At 51.0% G+C, this 21,643-nt stretch overlaps 1 protein-coding gene across 2 annotated transcripts in view; it reads right to left on the bottom strand.

Moving 5' to 3' along the window:
• The window catches only part of CPT1B (carnitine palmitoyltransferase 1B), a 122,083-nt gene that overhangs the window by 88,347 nt on the left and 12,093 nt on the right, over positions 1 to 21,643 (bottom strand). The window contains exons 3-5 of one of the 2 annotated variants that reach the window (XM_085533213.1): positions 13,526 to 13,665; positions 10,454 to 10,625; positions 2,449 to 2,550 (exon numbers count right to left, since the gene is read on the bottom strand). In XM_085533213.1, the coding sequence (XP_085389339.1) occupies positions 2,449 to 2,550; positions 10,454 to 10,625; positions 13,526 to 13,665 (414 nt within the window). The remainder of the gene's footprint in view (positions 1 to 2,448; positions 2,551 to 10,453; positions 10,626 to 13,525; positions 13,666 to 21,643) is intronic. The other variant, XM_085533214.1, reaches the window with a different exon arrangement.

Genomic DNA, 21,643 nt, shown 5'->3' with positions numbered 1-21,643 from the left:
GTGACCCCCAGCCCCCCCATTTTCCCCCCCATACGACCCAATTTCCCCCCCATCTTCCCCCTCCCATGTGCCCCCATTTCCCCCCCATATGACCCCTTTTCCCCCCCCCCACTCCCCCCCCATGTGCCCCCTTTCCCCCCATGGGACCCCATTTCCCCCCCATCTCCCCCCCCATGTGCCCCCTTTCCCCCCATATTACCACCCTTTTCCCCCCCCTTCCCCCCAATCTCCCCCCCATCTGACCCCCATGTCCCCCCCCCTCTATGTCCCCCCCCATCTATGCCCCCCCCCCCATATCTGACCCTGCTGATGGTGGTGTCCCCATTCCCCCCCCATCTATGTCCCCCCCCATATGCCCCCATTCCCCCCCCATGTGACCCCCTTCCACCCCATGGGACCCCCAACCCCTCCCAGCCCCCCCATTTCCCCCCTATATCTGACCCTGTTGGTGGTGGTGTCCCCCTTCTGACCCCCATGTCCCCCCCCCCCATCTATATGTCCCCCCATATCTGACCCTGCTGATGGTGGTGTCCCCCTTCCCCCCCATCTGACCCCCTTCCCCCCCCCCATCTATGTCCCCCCCCATATGCCCCCTTTCCCCCCCCCATGTGACCCCCTTCCACCCCATGGGACCCCCAACCTCTCCCAGCCCCCCCATTTCCCTCCCCATATCCCACCCTGCTGATGGTGGGGTCCCCCTTCCCCCCATCTGACCCCCATGTCCCCCCATATAGGTGCCCCCCCCAGCTATATGTCCGTCCCCCCCCCATATCTGACCCTGCTGATGGTGGGGTCCCCCATTCCCCCCATATATGTCCCCCCCCCCATATCCCACCCTGCTGATGGTGGTATCCCCCTTACCCCCATCTGACCCCCTTTTCCCCCCCATCTATGTCCCCCCCCATCTATATCCCCCCCCATATCACACCCTGCTGATGGTGGTGTCCCCCCCCCCATATATGTCCCCCCCCCCATCCCATACCCTGCTGATGGTGGTGTCCCCCATTCCCCTCATATATATGTCCTCCCCCCTTCCAGCCCCACATCTATGTCCCCCCCTATATCACACCCTGCTGATGGTGGAGTCCCCCATTCCCTTTCCCCCCCCCCATATATATATATGCCCCCCATACCATCCCATACCCTGCTGATGGTGGTGCCCCCCTTTCCCCCCATATATATGTGTCCCCCCCCCCCATATATGTCCCCCCCCCCCCATCCCATACCCTGCTGATGGTGGGGTCCCCCATTCCCCCCATATATATGTTCCCCCCCATATATGTCCCCCCCATCCCATACCCTTCTGATGGTGGTGTCCCCCTTTCCCCCCCCCCAAATATATGTTCCCCCCCCATATAAGTGTCCCCCATACCATCCCATACCCTGCTGATTGTATCCTCCCCCCATCTATATGTCCCCCCCATATATATATATATCCCCCCCCTATATCTGACCCTGCTGATGGTGGGGTCCCCCATTCACCCCATCTATATGTCCCCCCCCCATCTATATGTCCCCCCCCATCCCATACCCTGCTGATGGTGGGGCCCCCCTTTCCCCCCCCCATCTATATCCTGGGATATCCTGGGCAACATGATCTATGGGGTCTTTATGGGGATCTAAGGGGTCTCTATGGGGATCTATGGGGTCTATGGGGTCTCTATGGGGTCCATGGGGTCTCTATGGGGATCTATGGGGTCTATGGGGTCTATAAGGTCTATGGGGTCTCTATGGGGATCTATGGGGTCTATGGGGTCTATAAGGTCTATGGGGTCTCTATGGGGATCTATGGGGTCTATGGGGTCTATAAGGTCTATGGGGTCTCTATGGGGATCTATGGGGTCTATGGGATCTATAAGGTCTATGGGGTCTCTATGGGGTCTATGGGGTCTCTATGGGGATCTATGGGGTCTATGGGGTCTATAAGGTCTATGGGGTCTCTATGGAGATCTATGGGGTCTATGGGGTCTATAAGGTCTATGGGGTCTCTATGGGGATCTATGGGGTCTATGGGGTCAATAAGGTCTATGGGGTCTCTATGGGGTCTATGGGGTCTCTATGGGGATCTATGGGGTCTATGGGGTCTCTATGGGGTCCATGGGGTCTCTATGGGGTCTCTATGGGGATCTATGGAGTCTATGGGGTCTATAAGGTCTATGGGGTCTCTATGGGGATCTATGGGGTCTATGGGGTCTCTATGGGGTCCATGGGGTCTCTATGGGGTCTATGGGGTCTCTATGGGGATCTATGGGGTCTATGGGGTCAATAAGGTCTATGGGGTCTCTATGGGGATCTATGGGGTCTATGGGGTCAATAAGGTCTATGGGGTCCCTATGGGGATCTATATCCCCCCCCAATCCCATACCCTGCTGATGGTGGTGTCTCCCTCCCCCCCATCTATATGTCCCCCCCATATATATCTATATACCCCCCCCCCATACCCCATACCCTGCTGACTGTATCCTGCACTGTCGGCACTGGCAGCCGTGGCAGCGCGGTTTGGAAGCTGTACAGCAACGGCTGACGGCGGCACAGGGCGCGCATCAGGGCCTGCAACGTATAGAAACATATAGAGACCATATAGAAACATATAGAGACCATATAGAGACCATATAGAACCATATAGAGACCATATAGAAACCATGTGGCATCATATAGAGACCATATGGCATCATATAGAACCATATAGAGACCATATAGAAACATATAGAACCATATAGAGACCATATAGAACCATATACAACCATATAGAACCATATAGAGACCATATAGAACCATATAGAACCATATAGAGACCGTATAGAACCATATAGAGACCATATAGAACCATATAGAACCATATAGAGACCATATAGAAACATATAGAAACATATAGAACCATATAGAGACCGAATAGAACCATATAGAACCATATAGAACCATATGGCATCAGATAGAACATATAGCACAGCATATAGAACATATAGAACCATATAGAAACCATATAGAACCATATAGAGACCATATAGAAACATATAGAGACCATATAGAGACCATATAGAGACCATATAGAACCATATAGAACCATATAGAGACCATATAGAACCATATAGAGACCATATAGAACCATATAGAACCATATAGAGACCATATGGCATCATATAGACCATATAGTGACCATATAGAACCATATAGAACCATATAGAACCATATAGAGACCATATAGAACCATATAGAACCATATAGAACCATATAGAGACCGTATAGAACCATATAGAACCATATAGAGACCATATAGAACCATATAGAACCATATAGAACCATATAGAGACCATATAGAGACCATATAGAACCATATAGAGACCATATAGAGACCATATAGAACCATATAGACACCATATAGAGACCATATAGAGACCATATGGCATCATATAGAGACCATATGGCATCATATAGAACCATATAGAGACCATATAGAACCATATAGAGACCATATAGAGACCATATAGAGACCATATGGCATCATATAGAGACCATATAGAGACCATATAGAACCATATAGAACCAAATAGAACCATATAGAGACCATATAGAACCATATAGAGACCATATAGAGACCATATAGAACCATATAGAACCATATAGAACCATATAGAACCATATAGAGACCATATAGAGACCATATAGAACCATATAGAACCATATAGAGACCATATAGAACCATATAGAACCATATAGAACCATATAGAGACCCTATAGAAACATATAGAACCATATAGAGACCATATAGAACCATATAGAGACCATATGGCATCATATAGACCATATAGTGACCATATAGAACCATATAGAACCATATAGAACCATATAGAGACCATATAGAACCATATAGAACCATATAGAACCATATAGAGACCGTATAGAACCATATAGAACCATATAGAGACCATATAGAACCATATAGAACCATATAGAACCATATAGAGACCATATAGAGACCATATAGAACCATATAGAGACCATATAGAGACCATATAGTACCATATAGAACCATATGGAACCATATAGAGACCATATAGAACCATATAGAACCATATAGAACCATATAGAGACCATATAGAACCATATAGAACCATATAGAGACCATATAGAACCATATAGAACCATATAGAACCATATAGAGACCATATAGAAACATATAGAACCATATAGAGACCATATAGAACCATATAGAGACCATATAGAGACCATATAGAACCATATAGAACCATATGGCATCATATGGCATCATATAGAACCATATAGAATCATATAGAACCATATGGCATCATATAGAACCATATAACATCATATACAGCCATATCAATCAGTGATGCTCTATGGGGCTCTATGGGGTGCAGTGTGTTTCTATGGGTCTCTATGGGGTCTCTATGGGGTCTCAATGTTTCTCTATGTGTCCCTATGTGTCTCCATGTCTCTCTATGTGTCTCTATGTGTCCCTATGTGTCCCTATGTGTCCCTATGTGTCTCTATGTGTCTCTATGTGTCTCTATGTGTCCCTATGTGTCCCTATGTGTCCCTATGTGTCTCTATGTGTCCCTATGTGTCTCTATGTGTCTCTATGTGTCCCTATGTGTCTCTATGTGTCTCTATGTGTCCCTATGTGTCCCTATGTGTCTCTATGTGTCTCTATGTGTCCCTATGTGTCCCTATGTGTCCCTATGTGTCTCTATGTGTCTCTATGTGTCTCTATGTGTCCCTATGTGTCCCTATGTGTCCCTATGTGTCTCTATGTGTCTCTATGTGTCTCTATGTGTCCCTATGTGTCCCTATGTGTCCCTATGTGTCTCTATGTGTCCCTATGTGTCTCTATGTGTCTCTATGTGTCCCTATGTGTCTCTATGTGTCTCTATGTGTCCCTATGTGTCTCTATGTGTCCCTATGTGTCTCTATGTGTCTCTATGTGTCCCTATGTGTCCCTATGTGTCTCTATGTGTCTCTATGGGTCCCTATGTGTCTCTATGTGTCTCTATGTGTCCCTATGGGTCTCTATGGGTCTCTATGGGTCCCTATGTGTCTCTATGCGTCTCTATGGGTCCCTATGGGTCTCTATGTGTCACTATGTGTCCCTATAGGTCTCTATGAGTCTCTATGGGTCCCTATGTGTCTCTATGTGTCTCTATGGGTCCCTATGGGTCTCTATGGGTCTCTATGTGTCTCTGTGGGTCTCTATGGGTCTCTATGGGTCTCTGTGGGTCTCTATGGGTCTCTATGGGTCCCTATGTGCCCCTATGAGGTCCCTATGGGTCTCTATGTGTCTCTATGGGTCTCTGTGGGTCTCTATGGGGCGCAGTGTGTCTCTATGGCTCAATCTATGGGTCAATCAATGGGTTAATCTATGGCTCTCTATGCATCTCTATCAGTCTCTATGGGACTCTATGAGTCTCAATGTCTCTCTATCGGTCTCTATGTGTCTCTATGGGTCCCTATGGGTCTCTGTGTATCTCTATGGGTCTCTATGGGTCTCTCTGGATCCCTATTGGTCTCAATGGGTCTCAAACTGTGTCTCTATGGGTCTCGATGGGGTCTCTATGGCTCAATCTATGGGTCTCTATGGGTCTCAATGTGTTTCTATGTGTCTCTATGTGTCCCTATGTGTCTCTATGTGTCTCTATGTGTCCCTATGTGTCTCTATGTGTCCCTATGTGTCCCTATGTGTCTCTATGTGTCTCTATGGGTCTCTATGTGTCTCTATGTGTCCCTATGTGTCTCTATGTGTCTCTATGTGTCTCTATGTGTCCCTATGTGTCCCTATGTGTCTCTATGTGTCCCTATGTGTCTCTATGTGTCTCTATGTGTCTCTATGTGTCCCTATGTGTCCCTATGTGTCCCTATGTGTCTCTATGTGTCCCTATGTGTCCCTATGTGTCTCTATGTGTCTCTATGTGTCTCTATGTGTCCCTATGTGTCTCTATGTGACTCTATGTGTCCCTATGTGTCTCTATGTGTCTCTATGTTTCCCTGTGTGTCTCTATGTGTCTCTATGTGTCTCTATGTGTCCCTATGTGTCTCTATGTGTCTCTATGTGTCTCTATGTGTCCCTATGTGTCCCTATGTGTCTCTATGTTTCCCTGTGTGTCTCTATGTGTCTCTATGTGTCTCTATGTGTCCCTATGTGTCTCTATGTGTCTCTATGTGTCTCTATGTGTCTCTATGTGTCCCTATGTGTCTCTATGTTTCCCTGTGTGTCTCTATGTATCTCTATGTGTCCCTATGTGTCCCTATGTGTCTCTATGTGTCCCTATGTGTCTGTATGTGTCTCTATATGTCTGTATGTGTCTCTATGTGTCTCTTGGTGTCTCTATGGGTTCCTATGGGTTCCTATAAGTGTCTATGGGGTCTCAATGTTTCTCTGTGGGTCTCTATGGGTCTCTATGTTTCTCTATGGGTCTCAATGGGTCTTTATGGGTCCCTATAGGTCTCTATGGGTCTCTATGGGTCTCTATGTGTCTCTATGGGTCTCTATTGGTCCCTATGTGTCTCTATGTGTCTCTATGTGTCTCTATGGGTCCCTGTAGGTCTCTATGGGGTCTTAATGTTTCTCTGTGAGTCTCTATGGGTGTCTACGGATCCTTATGTGTCTCTATGTGTCTCTATGTGTCTCTACGGGGTCTCTATGTGTCTCTATGGGTCTCAGTGTTTCTCTATGGGTCTCAAACTGTGTCTCTATGGGGTCCCTACATGTCCCTATGGGTCTCCATTGGTCCCTATGGGTCTCTATGTGTCTCTATGGGACCCTATGGTTCTCTATGTGTCTCTATGTGTCTCTATGTGTCCCTATGTGTCTCTATGTGTCCCTATGTGTCTCTATGTGTCTCTATGTGTCTCTATGTGTCCCTATGTGTCTCTATGTGTCCCTACGTGTCTCTATGTGTCCCTACGTGTCCCTATGGGTCTCTATGGGTCTCTATGTGTCTCTATGTGTCTCTATGTGTCCCTATGTGACCCTATATGTCTCTATCTGTCTCTATGTGTCCCTATGTGTCCCTATTTGTCTCTATGTGTCCCTATGTGTTTCTATGTGTCTCTATGTGTCCCTATGTGTCTCTATGTGTCCCTATGTGTCTCTATGTGTCCCTATGTGTCTCTATGTGTCTCTATGGGTCTCTATGGGTCTCTATGGGTCTCTATGGGTCTCTATGGGTCTCTATGTGTCTCTATGTGTCCCTATGTGTCCCTATGTGTCTCTATGTGTCCCTATGTGTCTCTATGGGTCTCTATGGGTCCCTATGGGTCCCTATAGGTCTCTATGGGTCTCTGTGTGTCTCTATGGGTCTATGGGGTCTCTATGTGTCTCTATGGGTCTCAATGGGTCTTTATGGGTCCCTATAGGTCTCTATGGGTCTCTATGGGTCCCTATAGGTCTCTATGGGTCTCTATGTGTCTCTATGGGGTCTCTATTGGTCTCTATGGGTCTCTATTGGTCCCTATGTGTCTCTATGTGTCTCTATGTGTCTCTATGGGTCCCTATAGGTCTCTATGGGGTCTTAATGTTTCTCTGTGGGTCTCTATGGGTGTCTACGGATCCTTATGTGTCTCTATGGGTCTCTATGTGTCTCTATGTGTCTCTACGGGTCTCTATGTGTCTCTATGGGTCTCAGTGTTTCTCTATGGGTCTCAAACTGTGTCTCTATGGGGTCCCTACATGTCCCTATGGGTCTCCATTGGTTCCTATGGTTCTCTATGTGTCTCTATAGGACCCTATGGATTCCTTTGGGTCTCAATGGGTCTGTATGGGTCCCTATAGGTCTCTATGGGTCTCTGTGTGTCTCTATGGGTCTATGGGGTCTCTATGTGTCTCTGTGGGTCTCAATGGGTCTTTATGGGTCCCTATTGGTCTCTATGGGTCTCTATGTGTCCCTATGTGTCCCTATGGGTCCCTATGGGTCTCTATGCATCTCTATGGGTCCCTATGTGTCTCTATGTGTCTCTATGTGTCTCTATGGGTCCCTATAGGTCTCTATGGGGTCTCAATGTTTCTCTGTGGGTCTCTATGGGTGTCTACGGATCCTTATGTGTCTCTATGGGTCTCTATGTGTCTCTATGTGTCTCTACGGGTCTCTAGGTGTCTCTATGGGTCTCAGTGTGTCTCCATTGGTCCCTATGTGTCTCTATGGGGTCCCTATGTGTCCCTATGGGTCTCCATTGGTCCCTATGGTTCTCTATGTGTCTCTATGGGTCCCTATGGTTCCCTATAGGTCTCTATGGGGTCTCAGTGTTTCTCTATGACTCCTTATGTGTCTCTATGTGTCTCTATGTGTCTCTATGTGTCTCTATGTGTCCCTATGTGTCTCTATGTGTCCCTATGTGTCCCTATGTGTCCCTATGTGTCTCTATGTGTCTCTATGTGTCCCTATGTGTCTCTATGTGTCCCTATGGGTCCCTATGTGTCTCTATGTGTCTCTATGTGTCCCTATGTGTCCCTATGTGTCTCTATGTGTCTCTATGTGTCTCTATGTGTCTCTATGTGTCTCTATGTGTCTCTATGTGACCCTATGTGTCCCTATGTGTCTCTATGTGTTTCTATGTGTCTCTATGTGTCCCTATGTGTCTCTATGGGTCCCTATTGGTCTCTATGTGTCTCTATGTGTCTCTATGTGACCCTATGTGTCCCTATGTGTCCCTATGTGTCCCTATGTGTCTCTATGTGTCTCTATGTGTCTCTATGTGTCTCTATGTGTCCCTATGTGTCCCTATGTGTCTCTATGTGTCTCTATGTGTCTCTATGTGTCTCTATGTGTCTCTATGTGTCTCTATGTGTCTCTATGTGTCTCTATGTGTCTCTATGTGTCTCTATGTGTCCCTATGTGTCTCTATGTGTCTCTATGTGTCTCTATGTGTCCCTATGTGTCCCAATGTGTCTCTATGTGTCCCTATGGGTCTCTATGGGTCTCTATGGGTCTCTATGGGTCTCTATGTGTCCCTATGTGTCTCTATGTGTCTCTATGTGTCCCTATGTGTCCCTATGTGTCTCTATGTGTCTCTATGTGTCTCTATGTGTCCCTATGTGTCTCTATGTGTCTCTATGTGTCCCTATGTGTCTCTATGTGTCTCTATGTGTCTCTATGTGTCCCTATGTGTCTCTATGTGTCTCTATGTGTCTCTATGTGTCTCTATGTGTCTCTATGTGTCCCTATGTGTCTCTATGTGTCTCTATGGGTCTCTATGGGTCTCTATGTGTCTCTATGTGTCTCTATGTGTCCCTATGTGTTTCTATGTGTCTCTATGTGTCCCTATGTGTCCCTATGTGTCTCTATGTGTCTCTATGTGTCTCTATGTGTCTCTATGTGTCCCTATGTGTCCCTATGTGTCCCTATGTGTCCCTATGTGTCTCTATGTGTCTCTATGTGTCTCTATGTGTCTCTATGTGTCCCTATGTGTCTCTATGTGTCTCTATGTGTCCCTATGTGTCCCTATGTGTCCCTATGTGTCTCTATGTGTCTCTATGTGTCTCTATGTGTCTCTATGTGTCTCTATGTGTCCCTATGTGTCCCTATGTGTCTCTATGTGTCCCCATGTGTCTCTATGTGTCCCCATGTGTCTCTATGTGTCTCTATGTGTCCCTATGTGTCTCTATGTGTCCCCATGTGTCTCTATGTGTCTCTATGTGTCCCTATGTGTCCCTATGTGTCCCTATGTGTCCCTATGTGTCTCTATGTGTCTCTATGTGTCTCTATGTGTCTCTATGTGTCTCTATGTGTCTCTATGTGTCCCTATGTGTCTCTATGTGTCCCTATGTGTCTCTATGTGTCTCTATGTGTCTGTATGTGTCCCTATGTGTCTCTGTGTGTCTCTATGTGTCCCTATGTGTCTCTATGTGTCTCTATGTGTCTCTATGTGTCCCTATGTGTCTCTATGTGTCTCTATGTGTCTCTATGGGTCCCTATAAGTGTCTATGGGGTCTCAATGTTTCTCTGTGGGTCTCTATGGGTCTCTATGTTTCTCTATGGGTCTCAATGGGTCTCTATGGGTCCCTATTGGTCTCTATGTGTCTCTATGTGTCTCTATGTGTCTCTACGGGGTCTCTATTTGTCTCTATGGGTCTCAATGTGTCCCTATGTGTCTCTATGTGTCTCTATGTGTCCCTATGGGTCCCTATAGGTCTCTATGGGTCTCTGTGTGTCTCTATGGGTCTATGGGGTCTCAATGTGTCTCTATGGGTCTCAATGGGTCTTTATGTGTCCCTATGTGTCTCTATGGGCCTCAATGGGTCTCTATGGGTCCCTATTGGTCTCTATGGGTCTCTATGTGTCTCTACGGGGTCTCTTTGGGTCTCTATGGGTCTCTCTCTATGGGTCTTTGTGTGTCTTTATGGGTCTGTATGGGGTCCCTATGTGTCCCTATGGGTCTCCATTGGTCCCTATGGGTCTCTATGGGTCTATGGGGTCTCTATGTGTCTCTATGTGTCTCTCACCATCCACACTCTCGTTGTCCTGCTGGGTTTCCCCCTTGGTTCAAACATCCACCCGTGATACGACAACAGGAGCCGCAGCAACGCCCGGAACAGCAGCACCAGGGAGAGCCAGGAACAGGACGAGAACAGGGCTGAGCTGACGGCAAGGCGGGCGGCGGGGGGCAGGAAACGGCTGTGGGGAGATAGGGGGAGATATATGGGGTGATATGGGGATATGGGGATATGGGGAGATATGGGGGATATATGGGGTGTATGGGGGATGTATGGGGAGATATGGGGAGATATGGGGGGATATGGGGAGATATGGGGAGATATGGGGAGATATGGGGAGATATGGGGAGATATGGGGATATGGGGGATATGGGGGATATGGGGTATATGGGGGATATGGGGGGATATGGGGGATATGGGGGATATGGGGGATATGGGGGATATGGGGATATGGGGGATATGGGGGATATGGGGGATATGGGGGATATGGGGAGATATGGGGAGATATGGGGGGATATGGGGGGATATGGGGGGATATGGGGGATATGGGGGATATGGGGGGATATGGGGGATATGGGGGATATGGGGAGATATGGGGGGATATGGGGATATGGGGAGATATGGGGAGATATGGAGAGATATGGGGGGATATGGGGGGATATGGGGGGATATATGGGGTGTATGGGGGGATATGGGGAGATATGGGGGATATGGGGGGATATGGGGGGATGTGGGGATATATGGGGGGATATGGGGATATATGGGGATATGGGGAGATATGGGGGGATATGGGGGATATGGGGGATATGGGGGATATGGGGGATATGGGGAGATATGGGGGATATGGGGGATATGGGGGATATGGGGTGATATGGGGGATATGGGGGATATGGGGAGATATGGGGGATATGGGGAGATATGGGGGATATGGGGGATATGGGGGGATATGGGGAGATATGGGGATATGGGGGATATGGGGAGATATGGGGGATATGGGGGATATGGGGATATGGGGGATATGGGGAGATATGGGGATATGGGGAGATATGGGGGGATATATGGGGTGATATATGGGGTGATATATGGGGTGATATGGGGATATGGGGAGATATGGGGATATGGGGAGATATGGGGAGATATGGGGTGATATGGGGGATATGGGGATATGGCGGATATGGGGGATATGGGGGATATGGCGGATATGGGGGATATGGGGGATATGGGGGGATATGGGGGGATATGGGGAGATATGGGGGATATGGGGGATATGGGGAGATATGGGGGATATGGGGGGATATGGGGGATATGGGGGATATGGGGAGATATGGGGGATATGGGGGATATGGGGGATATGGGGGATATGGGGGGATATGGGGAGATATGGGGGGATATGGGGAGATATGGGGGGGTATGGGGGGATATATGGGGTGTATGGGGTGTATAGGGGATGTATGGGGGGATATGGGGGGATATATGGGGTGTATGGGGGGATATGGGGAGATATGGGGTGTATGGGGAGATATGGGGGATATGGGGGTATGGGGGATATGGGGGATATGGGGTGGATATGGGGTGGATATGGGGGGAATATGGAGGGATATGAGGGGATATTGGGGGGTTATGGGGTGGATATGGGGGAATATAGGGGGGATATGGGGTGGAAATGGGGTTATGGGGTGGATATGGGGGAATATAGGGGGGATATGGGGTGGAAATGGGGTTATGGGGTGGATATGGGGGATATTGGGGGGTTTTGGGGTAGATATGGGGGGGATATGAGGGGATATTGGGGGTTATGGGGTGGATATGGGGGATATGGGGGATATGGGGAGATATGGGGGGTATGGGGGGATATGGGGAGATATGGGGATATGGGGGATATGGGGGATATGGGGAGATATGGGGGATATGGGGGATATGGGGGATATGGGGATATGGGGAGATATGGGGGATATGGGGGGATATGGGGGATATGGGGGGATATGGGGGATATGGGGATATGGGGGATATGGGGGATATGGGGATATGGGGATATGGGGGATATGGGGGATATGGGGGATATGGGGATATGGGGGATATGGGGATATGGGGAGATATGGGGGATATGGGGAGATATGGGGGATATGGGGGATATGGGGAGATATGGGGGATATGGGGGGATATGGGGAGATATGGGGGATGTATGGGGGGATATGGGGGATATGGAGGGATATATGGGGTGTATGGGGGGATATGGGGGGATATGGGGGATATGGGGATATGGGGGATATGGGGATATGGGGGATATGGGGATATGGGGGATATGGGGGATATGGGGGATATGGGGATATGGGGGATATGGGGATATGGGGAGATATGGGGGATATGGGGAGATATGGGGGATATGGGGGATATGGGGAGATATGGGGGATATGGGGGGATATGGGGAGATATGGGGGATGTATGGGGGGATATGGGGGATATGGAGGGATATATGGGGTGTATGGGGGGATATGGGGGGATATGGGGGATATGGGGATATGGGGGATATGGGGATATGGGGGATATGGGGATATGGGGGATATGGGGAATATGGAGGATATAGGGAGATATGGGGGAGATGAGATGGGGGGGATATGGGGGATATGGGGGATATGGGGAGATTTGGGGGATATGGGGATATGGGGGATATGGGGGATATGGGGGATATGGGGGATATGGGGGATATGGGGGATATGGGGGAGATGGGGAGATATGGGGGATATGGGGGATATGGGGAGATATGGGGGATATGGGGGATATGGGGGATATGGGGGATATGGGGAGATATGGGGGGATATGGATGTGGGGTGGATGTGGGGTGGATGTGGGGTAGATGTGGGGTAGATGTGGGGTGGATATGGGGGATATGGGGATATGGGGGATATGGGGGATATGGGGAGATATGGGGAGATATGGGGGATATGGGGATATGGGGAGATATGGGGAGATATGGGGTGGATATGGGGTTGATATGGGGTGATATATGGGGTGATATATGGGGTGATATATTGGGTGATATATGGGGCGATATGGGGTTATATGGGCTGGGTCCCCACCCACCCCTGTGGCAGCGCGGCTCCGATCCGGGCTATGGCGCCCATTGACGGGTCCCGGTGGCAGCGCAGCGACGCGGCCGTCAGCACCATGGACAGCAGCCAGCTCGACGGGGACGCGGGGTAAACACCCGTCAGGAACCGGTTCTATGGGGAGATGGGGGGCAGGGATGAGCATAGGGGGACATTGAGACACATAGGGACACATAGGGACCCATAGAGACACATAGGGACCCATAGGGACCCATAGGGGGACATTGGGACCCATAGGGACCCATAGACGCTGGTCAGGAAGCGGTTCTATGGGGAGATGGGGGGCAGGGATGGCCATAGGGATTAATAGGGACACACTGAGACCCCATAGCGACCCATAGAGACCCATAGGGGGACATTGGGACCCATAGAGACCCATAGGGGGACATTGGGACCCATAGAGACCAACAGGGATCCATAGGGACCCATAGACCCCGGTCAGGAAACGGTACTATGGGGGAATATGGGGCAGGGAATGACCCATAGAGACACACTGAGACCCATAGGGACCCATAGGGACCCCATAGGAACCCATAGAGACACATAGAGACCCATAGGGGCACATTGGGACCCATAGGGACTCCATAGGGACCCATAGGGACCCATAGACCCCGGTCAGGAAGTGGTTCTATGGGGAGATGGGGGGCAGGGAACCACACTGAGACCCATAGAGACACATAGGGACCCATAGGGACCCACAGAGACAAACAGGGATCCATAGGGACCCATAGGGACCCATAGGGACCCATAGACCCCGGTCAGGAAACGGTTCTATGGGGAGATGGGGGGCAGGGAACCACACTGAGACCCATAGAGACACATAGGGACCCATAGGGACCCCATAGGGACACATAGAGACCCATAGGGACACATAGAGACCCATAGGGGGACATTGGGACACATAGGGACACAGTGAGACCCCATAGGGACCCATAGACCCCGGTCAGGAAACGGTTCTATGGGGAGATATGGGTCAGGAATGACCCACAGGGACACACTGAGACCCATAGGGACCCATAGGGGGACACTGGGACCCATAGGGACCCATAGGGGGACATTGGGACCCATAGGGACCCATAGAGACACATAGAGACCCATAGGGGGACACTGGGACCCATAGGGACCCATAGGGGGACATTGGGACCCATAGGGGGACATTGGGACACATAGGGACCCATAGGGGGACATTGGGACCCATAGGGACCAATAGACCCCGGTCAGGAAGCGGTTCTATGGGGAGATATGGGGCAGGGATGACCCATAGGGACCCATAGGGACCCATAGGGGGACATTGGGACCCATAGGGACCCATAGACTCCGGTCAGGAAACGGTTCTATGGGGAGATGGGGGGCAGGAATAACCATAGGGACACATTGAGACCCATAGGGACACATAGGGACCCCATAGGGGGACATTGGGACCCATAGGGACCCATAGAGACACATAGAGACCCATAGGGGGACATTGGGACCCATAGGGACCAACAGGGATCCATAGGGACCCATAGACCCCGGTCAGGAAACGGTTCTATGGGGAGATGGGGGGCACGGATGGCACATAGGGGGACATTGGGACCCATAGGGACCCCATAGGGGGACATAGGGGGACATTGGAACCCATAGGGACCCATAGGGACCCATAGGGGGATATTGGGACCCATAGGGACCCATAGACCTCGGTCAGGAAACGGTTCTATGGGGAGATGGGGGCAGGGGTGGCACAGAGGGGGACATAGAGACCCCATAGAGACACATAGGGACACAGTGAGACACATAGGGACCCATAGAGACCCATAGGGGGACATTGGGACCCATAGGGACCCATAGACTCCGGTCAGGAAACGGTTCTATGGGGAGATGGGGGGCAGGGAATGACCATAGGGATTAATAGGGACACACTGAGACCCCATAGCGACCCATAGAGACCCATAGGGGGACATTGGGACCCATAGAGACCAACAGGGATCCATAGGGACCCATAGACCCCGGTCAGGAAGCGGTTCTATGGGGAGATGGGGGGCAGGAATGACCCATAGGGACACATTGAGTCACATAGGGACACATAGGGGGACATTGGGACCCATAGGGACCCATAGGGGGACATTGGGACCCATAGGGACCCATAGACCCCGGTCAGGAAACGGTTCTATGGGGAGATGGGGGGCAGGAATGACCATAGGGGGACATTGAGACACATAGGGACCCATAGGGACCCATAGGGACCCATAGAGACACACAGGGATCCATAGGGACCCATAGGGACCCCATAGGGACCCATAGAGACACATAGAGACCCATAGGGGAACATTGGGACCCATAGGGACCCATAGACTCCGGTCAGGAAGCGGTTCTATGGGGAGATGGGGGGCAGGGAATGACCCATAGGGACACATTGAGACCCATAGAGACCCCATAGGGACCCCATAGGGACCCATAGAGACACATAGAGACCCATAGGGGGACACTGGGACCCATAGGGACCCATAGACCCCGGTCAGGAAGCGGTTCTATGGGGAGATGGGGGGCAGGGAATGACACATAGGGACACACAGGGAGACAGTGAGACCCCATAGGGGGACACAGAGACACATAGGGGGAGATTGGGACCCATAGGGACCCATAGGGACCCATAGGGACCCCATAGGGGGACATTGGGACACATAGAGACACATAAAGACACACTGAGACCCATAGAGACCAACAGGGACCCATAGGGACCCATAGAGACACATAGGGACACATAGGGACCCCATAGGGACCCCATAGGGGGACATTGGGACCCATAGGGACCCATAGACTCCGGTCAGGAAACGGTTCTATGGGGAGATGGGGGGCAGGGAACCACACTGAGACCCATAGAGACACATAGGGACCCATAGGGACCCATAGGGGGACATAGAGACACATAGGGACACAGTGAGACCCCATAGGGACCCATAGACCCCGGTCAGGAAGCGGTTCTATGGGGAGATGGGGGGCAGGAATGACCCATAGGGACACATTGAGACCCATAGGGACACATAGGGACCCCATAGGGGGACATTGGGACACATAGGGACACAGTGAGACCCCATAGGGACACATAGAGACACACAGGGATCCATAGGGACCCATAGGGACCCATAGACCCCGGTCAGGAAGTGGTTCTATGGGGAGATGGGGGGCAGGGAATGACCATAGGGATTAATAGGGACACACTGAGACCCCATAGCGACCCATAGAGACACATAGGGGGACACTGGGACCCATAGAGACCAACAGGGATCCATAGGGACCCATAGACGCCGGTCAGGAAGCGGTTCTATGGGGAGATGGGGGGCAGGAATGACCCATAGGGACACATTGAGACCCATAGGGACCCATAGGGGGACACTGGGACCCATAGGGACCCATAGGGACCCATAGACGCCGGTCAGGAAACGGTTCTATGGGGAGATATGGGGCAGGAATGACCCATAGGGACACACTGAGACAAATAGGGACACATAGGGACCCCATAGGGGGACATTGGGACCCATAGGGACCAACAAGGATCCATAGGGACCCATAGACCCCGGTCAGGAAACGGTTCTATGGGGAGATGGGGGGCAGGGAACCACACTGAGACCCATAGAGACACATAGGGACCCATAGGGACCCATAGAGACACACAGGGATCCATAGGGACCCATAGGGACCCATAGGGACCCATAGACGCCGGTCAGGAAGCGGTTCTATGGGGAGATGGGGGGCACGGAACCACACTGAGACCCATAGAGACACATAGGGACCCATAGGGACCCCATAGGGGGACATAGAGACACATAGGGGGACATTGGGACACACAGGAACCCATAGGGACCCATAGGGACCCATAGGGGGACATTGGGACCCATAGGGACCCATAGGGACCCATAGACCCCGGTCAGGAAACGGTTCTATGGGGAGATATGGGGCAGGAATGACCCACAGGGACACATTGAGACCCATAGAGACCCCATAGGGACCCCATAGGGGGACATTGGGACACATAGGGACCCATAGGGGGACATTGGGACCCATAGGGACCAATAGACCCCGGTCAGGAAACGGTTCTATGGGGAGATGGGGGGCACGGATGACCCACAGGGACACATTGAGACCCATAGGGACCCATAGGGACCCCATAGGGGGACATTGGGACACATAGGGACACAGTGAGACCCCATAGGGACCCATAGACCCCGGTCAGGAAACGGTTCTATGGGGAGATATGGGGCAGGAATGACCCATAGGGACACATTGAGACACATAGGGACACATAGGGACCCATAGAGACACACAGGGACCCATAGGGACCCATAGGGACCCATCGACCCCGGTCAGGAAATGGTTCTATGGGGAGATGGGGGGCAGGAATGACCCATAGGGACACATTGAGACCCATAGGGACCCATAGAGACCCATAGGGGGACATTGGGACCCATAGGGACCCATAGGGGGACATTGGGACCCATTGGGACCCATAGACCCCGGTCAGGAAACGGTTCTATGGGGAGATGGGGGGCACGGATGGCACAGAGGGGGACATAGAGACCCCATAGAGACACATAGGGGGACATTGGGACCCATAGGGACCCATAGGGACCCATAGGGACCCATAGACCCCGGTTAGGAAGTGGTTCTATGGGGAGATGGGGGGCAGGGAATGACCCATAGGGACACACTGAGACCCATAGGGACACATAGGGACCCCATAGGGGGACATTGGGACCCATAGGGACACAGTGAGACCCCATAGGGACCCATAGACCCCGGTCAGGAAACGGTTCTATGGGGAGATGGGGGGCAGGGAATGACCATAGGGACACATTGAGACACATAGGGACCCATAGAGACCCCATAGGGACCCATAGAGACACATAGGGACACATAGGGACCCATAGACCCCGGTCAGGAAACGGTTCTATGGGGAGATATGGGGCACGAATGACCCATAGGGACACACTGAGACCCATAGGGACCCATAGGGACCCCATAGGGGGACATTGGGACACATAGGGACACAGTGAGACCCCATAGGGACCCATAGACCCCGGTCAGGAAGTGGTTCTATGGGGAGATGGGGGGCAGGAATGACACAGAGGGACACATTGAGACACATAGGGACCCATAGGGACCCCATAGGGGGACATTGGGACCCATAGAGACACACAGGGACCCATAGGGACCCATCGACCCCGGTCAGGAAGCGGTTCTATGGGGAGATGGGGGGCAGGGAACCACACTGAGACCCATAGAGACACATAGGGACCCATAGGGACCCATAGGGACCCATAGAGACACATAGGGACACAGTGAGACCCCATAGGGACCCATAGACCCCGGTCAGGAAACGGTTCTATGGGGAGATATGGGGCAGGAATGACCCATAGGGACACATTGAGACCCATAGGGACCCATAGGGACCCCATAGAGACACATAGGGGGACACTGGGACACATAGGAACCCATAGGGGGACATTGGGACCCATAGGGACCCCATAGGGGGACATAGGGGGACATTGGGACCCATAGGGACCAACAGGGATCCATAGGGACCCATAGACCCCGGTCAGGAAACGGTTCTATGGGGAGATGGGGGGCAGGGAATCACACTGAGACCCATAGAGACACATAGGGACCCATAGGGACACATAGAGACACACAGGGACCCATAGGGACCCATAGACCCCGGTCAGGAAACGGTTCTATGGGGAGATGGGGGGCAGGGAATGACACATAGGGACACATTGAGACCCATAGAGACCCCATAGGGACCCATAGAGACCCATAGGGGGACATTGAGACCCATAGGGACCCATAGGGACCCAAAGACTCCGGTCAGGAAACGGTTCTATGGGGAGATGGGGGGCACGGATGGCACACAGAGACACATTGAGACCCATAGAGACCCCATAGGGACACATAGGGGGACATTGAGACACATAGGGGGACATTGGGACCCATAGGGGGACATTGGGACCCATAGGGACCCCATAGGGGGACATAGGGGGACATTGGGACCCATAGGGACCAACAGGGATCCATAGGGACCCATAGACCCCGGTCAGGAAACGGTTCTATGGGGAGATGGGGGGCAGGGAATCACACTGAGACCCATAGAGACACATAGGGACCCATAGGGACCCCATAGGGGGACACTGGGACACATAGGGGGACATTGAGACACATAGGGGGACATTGGGACCCATAGGGACCCATAGACCCCGGTCAGGAAACGGTTCTATGGGGAGATGGGGGGCAGGGATGGCACAGAGGGGGACATAGGGACACAGTGAGACCCCATAGGGACCCACAGAGACACGTAGGGACCCATAGGGGGACACTGGGACCCATAGGGACCCATAGGGACCCCATAGGGGGACACAGAGACACATAGGGGGACATAGGGACACATAGGGACACAGTGAGACCCCATAGGGGGACATAGAGACACATAGGGGGACAATGGGACCCATAGGGACCCATAGGGACACATAGGGACCCCATAGGGGGACACTGGGACCCATAGGGACCCATAGACCCCGGTCAGGAAGCAGTTCTATGGGGAGATGGGGGGCAGGGATGGCACATAGAGACACATAGGGACACAGTGAGACCCCATAGGGGGACATAGAGACACATAGGGGGACATTGGGACCCATAGGGACCCCATAGGGGGACACAGAGACACATAAAGACACACTGAGACCCATAGAGACCAACAGGGACCCATAGGGACCCATAGAGACACATAGGGACACATAGGGACCCCATAGGGACCTCATAGGGGGACACTGGGACCCATAGGGACCCATAGAGACACATAAGTGACACACAGAGACCCATAGGGACCCATAGAGACAAATACAGGACCCATAGAGCGCCACCTAGCGGCTCGGAGGACTCATTGCAACCCATAGGGATTAATAGGGAACCATTCAGACCCATAGAGACCCATAGGGACACACTGAAACCCACAGAGACCCTTAGAGACCCCATAGACACCCCATAGAGACACATACAGACCCCATAGAGACACATAGAGCGCCACCTAGTGGCTCGGAGGACTCATTGCAACCCATAGGGATGAATAGGGAACCATTCAGACCATATAAGGGGGTATATACCCCATATACCCTATATACCCCCATATAACCCCCCATATAACCCCATATAACCCCATATACCCCATAAACCCCCATATAACCCCATATACCCCATACACCCCCATATACCCCATATAACCCCATATAACCCCCCATATAACCCCATATAACCCCATATACCCCATAAACCCCCATATAACCCCATATACCCCATACACCCCCATATAACCCCATATACCCCATATATCCCATATAACCCCATATACCCCATATAACACCATATAACCCATATAACCCCATATACCCCCATATACCCCCATATAACCCCATATACACCCATATAACCCCATATACCCCATATAACCCCATATAACCCTAAATAACCCCATATACCCCCATATACCCCATATAACCTCATATAACCCCATATACCCCCATATACCCCCATATAACCCCATATAAACCCATATAACCCCATATACTCCCATATACCCCCATATACCCCATATAACCCCATATAACCCCATATACCCCATATACCCCATATAACCCCATATAACCCCATATACCCCCATATAACCCCTATATAACCCCATATAACCCCATATAACCCCATATAACCCCATATACCCCCATATAACCCCATATCACCCTATATCACCCCATATAACCCCATATACCCCATATAACCCCATATAACCCCATATAACCCCATATACCCCCATATAACCCCATATAACCCCATATAACCCCATATAACCCCATATAACCCCATATACCCCCATATAACCCCATATACCCCCATATAACCCCATATACCCCATATAACCCCATATACCCCCATATACCCCCATATAACCCCATATAACCCCATATACCCCATATAACCCCATATACCCCCATATAACCCCATATAACCCCATATACCCCCATATAACCCCATATACCCCATATAACCCCATATACCCCCATATAACCCCATA

Source organism: Coturnix japonica, unplaced genomic scaffold (assembly GCF_054131305.1).
Source record: "Coturnix japonica strain WE unplaced genomic scaffold, WE-NBRP24 Scf055, whole genome shotgun sequence".
Lineage (NCBI taxonomy): Eukaryota > Metazoa > Chordata > Aves > Galliformes > Phasianidae > Coturnix > Coturnix japonica.
Note: the sequence above shows the minus strand (reverse complement) of the source record. Positions and strands in the feature narration are given on the sequence as shown.